General features: G+C 35.2%; 2 protein-coding genes across 5 annotated transcripts; both read right to left on the bottom strand.

Annotated features, from left to right (window-relative positions):
• Positions 1-1,812: 1,812 nt before the first annotated feature.
• LOC109793825 (glucan endo-1,3-beta-D-glucosidase) lies at positions 1,813-4,782 on the bottom strand. Its single transcript, XM_020353298.3, has one exon. It carries the CDS (start codon positions 4,176-4,178, stop codon positions 1,944-1,946), a length of 2,235 nt encoding a protein of 744 aa, XP_020208887.2. The 5' UTR covers positions 4,179-4,782; the 3' UTR covers positions 1,813-1,943.
• Positions 4,783-5,108: 326 nt separating this feature from the next.
• LOC109793824 (glucan endo-1,3-beta-D-glucosidase) lies at positions 5,109-9,750 on the bottom strand. 4 transcript variants are annotated; one of them, XM_083067912.1, is made up of 2 exons: positions 7,480-9,750; positions 5,109-5,239 (listed from the first exon to the last, which is right to left on the bottom strand). In XM_083067912.1, exon 1 carries the CDS (start codon positions 9,706-9,708, stop codon positions 7,480-7,482), a length of 2,229 nt encoding a protein of 742 aa, XP_082924038.1. In that variant the 5' UTR covers positions 9,709-9,750; the 3' UTR covers positions 5,109-5,239. The 4 variants fall into 4 exon arrangements, with proteins under 4 accessions (XP_082924038.1, XP_082924041.1, XP_082924039.1 ...); XM_083067915.1 differs by lacking the exon at positions 5,109-5,239 and adding an exon at positions 5,455-5,471; XM_083067913.1 differs by lacking the exon at positions 5,109-5,239 and adding an exon at positions 5,566-5,728.
• Positions 9,751-9,982: the final 232 nt, after the last annotated feature.

Raw genomic sequence — 9,982 nt, 5'->3', positions numbered from 1 at the left:
TATAATATGTGAGGTTACAAATTATTAAATTTTGTATTAAATTGGTCGTTATATGAATTTTACATTTAAAACATAATAATAACATTAAATTTGGATTGAATTTACATTAATATGATTAAATTTATCATAATTTGCATTGTTAAAAATTAAAATTGATAAATGTAATTAATTTTTTTCATAATTTCTTGATAAAAAAAAATATTTTGGTTAAATTTTTCTTACATTTTTAACATGTTTCTTTTATTCTTTGCAAAAAAAAATATATATATAAATCTGCGAGAATTATGCCTTAGAACATTAGCATGAATTGAAAATATCAATGTCAAAAGATTGTCCAAAAATTGTGTGAAGGTTCTTGATGAAAAATATGGAACACATGCAACAAAATTTAAAATAGTATTATATTTTTTAAAAGAACAATATTTTATAATTGCTAGCATTTTTAAGACATTTAAGAGAGTGGAGAAGGAATATGGAATACAACATAATAAAATTATACAAATTAGATGTCTTTAAAATACACAAGATCATAGACGAACAATGTTTTATAATTGTTAGCATTTTAAGACATTCAAGAGAATGGAGAAAGAACAAAAAATACAACATAATAAAATTATGCATATTAGACATCTTTAAAATACATGTGATCATAAAAGAAATGTCAATAATCTTCACATGTCCTAAATAAGCAATCTTCATGAGAATTATGGAGTTCAATGAGAAATGTGCTTTAAAATATTTAGGAGAGTGAGTGAATACCAACAAAAATGTGAGATTGAATAAATATCATCAAAGAACTTTCAAGTGAATAAGACTTTGTCTTTTAAGAGATCAAAAATAAGAAATATCAATAATATATATTCAACCCAAATAGGCAATATTCATGGGAATTATCGCAAAAAAGGAATATGAACTGAATACCAATAAATAATGGGAAGGTAGAAGTGGGAAAGAATGTGTCAACATTGAGTAGTTAATTTTGGTGTAAATTAGTTTTTAAATAAATAATGTATGGTTGGTTAATTCGACAAAGAGGAAGTAATAGGAACTGAAATTCTTAAGATGTTGACACATAAGAAAATTAGTTTATGTAGAAAATAAGAATACATTAATGTAACAACGTGTGCCTTTGTATATAAGCTTTTATAGTATAGATAAAGGGAAGGTAGAAGTGAGAAAGAATGTGTCAACATTGAGTAGTTAATTTTAGTGTAAATTAATTTTTAAATAAATAATGTATGGTTGGTTAAATCGACAAGGAAAATGTAATAGAAGTAAAATTCCTAAGATGTTGACTTATAAGCAAATTAGTTGATGTGGAAAATAAGAATACGTTAATGTGACAACATATAACTTTGTAGATCAACTTTTATACTATAAATAAATAGATAGATTGCTCCTTTATCGATCATTTTCATTGCATTCTTATTTTATTTTATTACTTTTATGAGATACAAGAAAGAACTAAAAATAAAATTTAGTCTGAAATTATAAAATATTAATAATTTTATTATCTACTAAGTGTCTAATAATGAATAAAATTATAATTTTAACCTTTAAGATATGAATGTTTAACGAAAAGATCAAAATTGTAGATTTTATGAAATTAGATAACTAAAATTATATAATTAAAAATAGAGGAATTGAAAGGGAAGTTTAGCCAAAACTAAATACACAAATATAATTAAAGTTGCTCTTAAAATTAAAAATAATGTCTTCAATTCTCAAATGGAAACTTGCCACCCCTAAAAATAACTAACATATTTCACATTCAAAACAATTTCCAGAACCACACAATAAAAGCCGTAAGAATCATGTAAAGGTTATTCTTATTAATATTGATTAAATAACTCATTAGAACACATTTTTGTGTTGTATAAAGAGATTAATTAACTACATCTTTACAATGATACGAATTATGAACTTTCACACGCTAACAATGTTTAATGGCAATAATGGCCAAACCAGCAATGTTTTCCATGACCAAATTCTTCATCCACATCACCCCTGCTGTGAATCCACCACAAAAGATTAGTCATTGAGTTTCCATCATCAAAAGCTTTCAAGCTTCTTACCTTTTGTAGTGCACTTTCTTTGTCATAAGTTCCTTCCATTGCATAGATAAATCCCTTCCACCCTTCTCCAACACCTTTCCTATTCAAATTAGGCAATGTCCACTCCACAAGCTCCTTCACATAACCAACATTTGAGAACAAGGCCTCAGTAATTGGAGACAATGGTAAAACATGAATACCAAGTCTGCACTCTCTCCACTGAGCAGGTGCAAACCATAGTCCACTATCTCTCTTGTTGGACCAAACAACACTTACCACTTTGTTCTCTTTGGTAAATTCTTCCTCGTACGTTTTCTTTCCCTCTCCCACATGCCACCACATCTGAGCTGCATGAATTTCCAATGCTGCAAGGGTTGATCCAGTGGCAATAAGTTGAGTGTCACCATATGCCAGACCCATCAATGCTGCAGAATAATATGCATTCACAGCTTCACTAGTACTCTCCTGATTTCTTCCATCTGCAAATTCAGTTAACCCTCCAGCCCAAGAGTGCAGTTTATAAAGATCAAAACACCTCAAACGTGTGTAACTAGAGTTTGATTTTCTTCCCAAGTTCATGAAATCTGCCATAAGTGAATAGGCTTGAGGCTTGTACTTCCTTCCCCAAGCTGGATCAATCTTTGCAAGCACTGCAATTCCATAAAGGAAGTACCCCAAATTGTAATGATGATCATTATAAACACCAAACCCAAAATCTGCACCTGAATCTTTAGACCCTTGTTTAGTAATAATACCTCCCCATTTCCCATCATAGAGAAAACCATTTCCACTAAAAGTTTCATCCAACCATGGCTCAATGGCCTCCTTCAAAAACTTCTTAATTGCTGGCATGACATCAAGAAAAGACACCTCTTCAGCTATCAGTGCTAACCTTGCTGCCCTTGCTATAATTTTTCCATAAAAATAACATGATGTTGTTGTTACTCCCAAGGGATTCAAAGCATCCACATCTTCAGAAAGCGCTGAAACAATCTCCTCATGGAATTCCTCTTTGATACCTCTGGTGGAATGCCAAGTAACTGAAATCGGATTTGTGTTCAACAGCCATGAGTCTCCAACAACACCAACAAGCTCTCCATCAATGCTTGTATATTTCAAATCATGTAGCACAGTCACACCACAATCATTATCACACAAAAGCTGAAGGTGAAGAGGGTGAGCTAGCATTAGCAACTCCCCCCACCCCTTCTTTTCCCATTTATACTCCACACAGAATGGCTTTGTGAATGTTGCATCCCCGGACACAGGATAACAAGAGCTGAACCTATTGAGGATTGCCTCATACTTGGGGTCAGAATCAGGCAACATCGCTATCCTAATTATGCCAGAAAATTCATCAGAAGTAATCTCAGAAATACCATGGTTTAAACTGATGGGGGAAGAAGTGTGCATGATCCATGTTTGGCCATTGTTGAGCTGCAGGGTGTGTTTGGTGAGGGAGTTATTGGATGCGAGGGAAAGAATGGCATGCATGGTGGTGATGGAAAGTGGTGTGGAACATGTCACTGAAGCTGTCACAAAAGGGCTTCCCCTCACAAGGAAGAATCTGAGGTTTGAAGAGGGAATGTCCAAAGTAACACTGAGATCACTGAAGGAAGAGATGATGTGCTTTGTGTGTGAGCCTGGGGTAGTTTTGGTCTCTGATGAGGAGATGGTGATGTCAGGGTTGAAAACCTGTGTAATGAAAGAAGAGTTGAAGGTGAGAGAAGGGTATGAGAGGGAGAGAGAGGAATTTGAGGATTTGATGAGGTAAGGGTGAATGTACTCAGGTGTGTCCCCATTTTGGAGAACATAGTTTTGGAAGAAAGAGTTTGTAGGGAGAGGAGAAGAGAGAAGGTTTGGAGAGAAGAAAGTAGAAGGGTCAGGGAGAACTGTGGAATGAGTTTGAGGGAAGAGAAAAGGAGTATTTGTTAGCTTGGGAGGAGGTGATGGTGGTGGTGGTGATGGTGACAGTGGCGGTGGGGGTGGGGGGGGTGGAGGAGGAGGTGGCGGAGGTGGTGGTGGTGGAGGAGGTGGTGGCGGCAGGGATGGTCTTGGCCGTGATCTATGTTTGAAGGGTCTTGTAACTTCTCTTTCAATCTTTCTGCCAAATTTCTTCAACATGGTGAGTTTCGATTTGGATGTAGATGTGAATGTAGTGGACGTTAAGTTAGTTGGATGGAAATAGAAACTGTTGGTACTGTGTTATATACAAAAGGGAAAGCTGAAGCTGAAAAGAAAAGCAAGGAATTTGGAAATGTATGTAGAAAGGAATCGTTTAAAGAATATAAAAGGATGTTATGAATGAACATGAAAGAGAAAAATGTCAAAAAGAAGAAATGATGCCATTCCTTGGCTTAGGTGTGGAAAATGGTGCAAGGATCATTGAAAGATACTTTTTAAGGTTTGTGTGCTTTACTGTGAAAGAGATGACATGACGAGGTTGTTTGGCATTTGATAAGGTACCTTGTCCTGGTAAAGATCTTTTTTGTAACTCGTTCAAAGAATGATTTTTATTTCCTTAAAAAAAGACTTTTTTAAGGTTCTATTTTATGGCCAAGTTATTTCTAGTATTTTTAATGGTTTAACAATTGTGAAGTTGCTTAACTCACTTTTGGTGGACCTACAATGTCACGTGGAATTTAAGAATTTCAACATGAAATTTCTTCAATAGTGCAATCCTTAAGAAGTTAAAATCAGTCATACAATTGTCTCACAATTTTTTTAAAACTGTTAAGGAAATAATAATAATAATAATAATAATATTATTATTTTTATTATTATTATTATTTGAAATGAGTTTGGATTTATTTTCCTATAAAATGAAGTTACGCGTGGATTTCAACTTCTATGCTCTCCAAGAGATAAATTGGTTTCACAGCTTTTTAGTTTTTTAATTATCCTGCAGTGTCAATCTCAATTAAGAATACATAAATTAAATAGCAACGAGTTCCATCACTTCACACTATGATAATTGATTAAGTTTATGTGTTACTTTCCAAAATGAAATTAAATCTGTCTAGTAAATAAAATAAAATCTAAGCTAAACATGTCACATTAACTCCACTTTCAATACCAATCTTAAGTTTCTTGTGTCAGAATTTCTTTTAACGGAAATTTGACTAATGGTCAAGTAGCCCAAGCGATCTCAGGCATGTGACTCTACTTCTACCTTAGAGAGCATGCTGCAGCAGAAATCAGTAGGAAGAAGGAAAAAGCTCAGTAAAAGTGGTCATCCCTAACTAGATTGTATATAAGATTTAATTAAATATTATTACATTTCATTTTCGTAAATAAACTTAAATGTTCTGGTGAAAGCATAGAGCTTCTTGAGACTTGAGAGAAAGTGAGTTAATTGCAAAAACCTATCTCACATGGCACTAAAAAGGCACATGTGGCATCACATGGAGGGTGTACCTGTGAATAAATCCACTCACAAGTAAAGTTCTCAAGTTTAATACAGTATAACTATAAGGGTAAATAAAATTCAAATTAATTAACGGGTGTAGCGAGGCTAAAAAGCTGTTTAGGTAGTATTTCAGAATAATTATATTAATCACACCATACTTTTCTGCAACATATCATCAACCACTGACCCCTATTGACGAGGATATCTAAGAGATTGAGAATACAGACTTGGATCAAAATATTGTCAGTCCCCTGTATTCCGATTACTGAAATTTGGAAAAAGAATTTGGTTATTTGCAAACTACAATCGATACACTATCTTTACACATTTTTCGTTTATTAAAATAAAGATAGAGTATGATGGAATATGCAATTATTAATTAAATTATTATAAAATTTTCTTCACACATTTTCAATGTGATTCCTATATAAGTTTTCAAATCAATCCCTCTAGAGAATTTCGTTTTCTATTTAGTCTCTACCGTTGCATAGTCCTTGAAAGTTCCCAATTTTGATCCCTACATATGATAATAATAACTGAATTATGAACAAAATCCCCATACGATAACCAGTTTGAATCATGCAGAGACCAAGTAAGAAATGAGTTCCACTTGTAACAATCAAAAGTTTAATTAATTAAACTTATAATTGAAAAAAGAAAAGAAAAATATTGTCTTGTATCAAAAGATAAGAACATTATCTAGCATTTCCAAATACAAGGTTACACAGATAATGAAGAAAAGAATAGAAGGAATAAGTTGGTGACACGGGGAAGTCATAAACAATTCTATAAGGATAAACCATCCGTATGATCCTCAATGTATTACCCTCTCTCCTAAGTATTCTCTACACTAGTAAAACTATTAGTAATCCTCCAAGTATTGAGTATCCATCAGCTTATTCTCTAAGTTGATATATTTTATTCACACTCAAGAACCAATTTTAAGATTTGTCTAATACTTAGAGGGCTATTTAGCATGATTCTAATACTTGAGACTTGAGAGATTATTTATATAGTTTTTTTATTTATTTATAGGTACCATTTAAGAGAAAGGATAATACTTTAAGATGAAATTTATGGTTTATTCATTATATAATTAAGTTCTCTTGTAAAAAAAATAAATTATTTTCCTCCCTGTGTTCCAATGTACATAACATATTCCATGAGGCAACAAAAGAACAAGGGGAGCTACAAAGGTTGACAAGGAATTTGGAGTTTTTGGGATATATCAACTAATCATTGAGATACAAATTTGTTTCCATGTCTTGTCACAGAAAAAAATACCATGAGCCAGTGTTTCAAACTTGCATCTGATGCATCATGGCACATAACAAGAGCATTGATGGCTACTATACTTTACAGTTGAGTTTGATGGTTTCAGATGTTAATGAGAAACCTTCCGAGTTTAAATTAAGATCTTTTAATTAAATAATACTTCCAAATTAACCAAAAAATGAAAATGAAGGGAACAATAGAAAATGTATCGGTTGAAAACAGATTGTTATTTTCTTGTCACCGCTACACTGTTAATATTGGTATGAGTTCCCATCATCAAAAACCTCCCAAGTTTCTGCTGTTGATATTTTGAAAAATTACTAAGCACGGTATAACAAGATTAGACAATTTTAATTTCCCCCTAAAAAAAGGGCTAGAGTAGTTTTAGTCAATACTCATTTATGGGTTCTTTAATTGTATTTGAAGCCTTTATCACCATAGAGGGCATTCATCAGCTAACATCTGCCTCTACTTTTCAAAGTGGAAATGCAAAAAAAAAACAATGGAAAAGTAAAGGCCAGATACTAGCAAAAGAGCTTTAACTATAATGTCCTCATGACATGACCGAGTAAGGGGCTAACAGAGAATGAATGCATAAGTCCACAACACACAGATTTTATATAATAGAAACTGTAAGGAAAAGGTATCAGCTGTATACAGAAATTTATTTATGATTATGTACAATGTAAGAAACTATTATAACTTATTTTCCTTTTAAACGTATGAAATCAATAACAATACCTAGTGGCAGTAATGACCAAACCAGCAGTGTTTTCCATGTCCAAATTCCTCTTCATCACCTCTGCTGTGAATCCACCACAAGAGATTAGTCAATGTGTTTCCATCATCAAAACCATTTAAGCTTCTTATCTTCTGCAATGCACCCTCATTATCATAAATCCCCTGCAGTGCATAGACAAATCCCTTCCATCCTTCTCCAACACCTTCCCTATTCAATGCAGGCAAAGTCCACTCCACAAGCTCCTTCACAAAATCAACATTAGAGAACAAGACTTCAGAAATAGGCAGTAAGGGTAATAGTTGAATGCCAAGCCTACATTCTTTCCACTCAGGAGGCGCAAACCACAGTCCGCTATCCCTCTTGTTAGCCCAAAGAACACCAACTACCTTGTTCTCCCTTCCAAAATCTTCACCATACTGATTATCTCCCTCTTTCACATGCCACCACATTTGAGCTGCATGAATTTCCAATGCTGTGAGTGTTGATCCAACGGCAACAAGATGTGTGTCACCGTACGCCAGACCCATCAAGGCAGCAGAATAATATGCATTAACAGCTTCACTAGTACTCTCCTGATTTCTTCCATCAGCAAACTCGGTTAACCCTCCGGCCCATGAGTGCAACTTATAAAGGTCAAAACACCTCAGTCTTGTGTAATTTGAGTTTGATCTCCTGCTCAAGGTCATAAAATCTGCCATGAGAGAATAGGCTTGAGGCTTATACTTCCTACCCCACACCGGATCAATCTTAGCAAGCACTGCGATCCCATAAAGAAAGTACCCCAAATGATAATGGTGATCATTATAAACTCCAAAACCAAAATCAGCACCGGCATCAGTAGACCCTTGTTTGGTAACAATGCCACCCCATTTCCTATCATAGAGAAATCCATTTCCATTAAAAGTTCCTTCCAGCCACGGCTCAATGGTTTCCTTCAAATACCTCCTAATCTTAGGAATCACATCAGGAAAACACACCTCCTCGGCTATCAAAGCCAACCTTGCAGCCCTTGCAATCAATTTCCCATAAAAATACGACGAATTCGTCGCTATTGCCGACGAATTCAAACCCTCAACATCGTTCACAAGCGCCGAAACAACCTCGTCCCGAGATTCTTCCCTCACGCCTCTAATAGAATGCCAAGTCACAGAAACTGGATCAGTTTTCAAAAGCCATGAGTCCCCAACAACACCAACAAGCTCCCCATCAATGCTCCCATACTTAAAATCACTCAAAACATTAACATCTCCACAACCACTATCACCCAAAAGCTGAAGATGGAGAGGGTGTGCCAACATCAACAAATCACCCCACCCTCTCTTCTCCCACTTATACTCCACACTAAATGGCCCTCCAAACACAGCCTCACCACTCACAGGGTAACAAGAACTGAACCTGTCAAGCACAGCCTCATGCCTCCAATCAGAATCAGGCAACAAGGCAATCCTAATTATGCCAGAAAAGGCATCAGAAGTGATCTCAGAGAGCCCATGACTGAGCCTAATCGGTGAAGAAGCATACAAAAGCCAAGTCTGGCCATTGTTGAGGCTAAAAGTGTGTTTGGTGAGGGAATCACTGGAGGAAAAAGAGAGAATCGCATGGATGGTGGTGATGGAAAGAGGGGTTGGATGAGTCACAGAAAGGGTCAAAAAGGGGCTTCCTCTCACAAGGAAAAACCTCAAATTGGAAGAAGGGATGTCCAAGGTGACACTGAGATCACTGTGGGAAGAGATGGTGTGGTTCCAATGGGAAAGGTGGGATTTTTGGGAGGAAGAGATGGTGAGATCAGGGTTGAAGACTTGGTAGGTGAAGGAGGAGTTGAAGAAGCGAGATGGGTATGAGAGGGAAAGAGAGTAATTTGAGGATTTGATGAGGTAAGGGTGAATGTACTCAGGTTGATCACCATTTTTTAGGGCAAAGTTTTGGAAGAAAGAGTTTGTGGGGAGTGGATTTGAGAGAAGGTTTGGGGAGAAGAAGTTGGAGGGGTCAGGGAGGACAGTGGAATGAACCTGTGGGAACTGAAAAGGAGAGTGCTTTGTGGTGTGATGATGCATTGTTGATCTTGGTGATGAAGGCGATGGAAGTGCCAATGGTGGTGGTGAAGGTGATTCTAGTGGTGGTGGTGATGGGGTTTTGATTTTGAAGGTTGGGGTTTTATAGGGTTTGGACCCTCTTTTAAGGCCACCTGTAAGGGCTGTGCTAACCTTGCGTCTAAGTTTTTTCAACATTTTCCAGGTTGTTGACTAAACTATGTTGTAAGATTATATTATTGTTAATATTATTATTATTGTTTAAAAGTAATTATTAGAAGAATATTAGTGAATATTTGCATCAACTAATAAAGAATTATTTCAGTTCAATTAATAATTTTAAATTCGAATTTACGTATATATCTATGTTAAGTATAAAAGGAAAGCTATATTATACATAGAAGTCTATTTTTAGAAGAGATATTAGAAGAATGTTTGCAAGATTCGGTAGGGACAGTATTTAGAAGCACAA

This window comes from Cajanus cajan, chromosome 2 (genome assembly GCF_000230855.2).
Source record: "Cajanus cajan strain Asha chromosome 2, NIPB_CcT2T_4, whole genome shotgun sequence".
NCBI classification, from domain to species: domain Eukaryota; kingdom Viridiplantae; phylum Streptophyta; class Magnoliopsida; order Fabales; family Fabaceae; genus Cajanus; species Cajanus cajan.
This window is presented reverse-complemented; position numbering and strand designations above follow the sequence as displayed.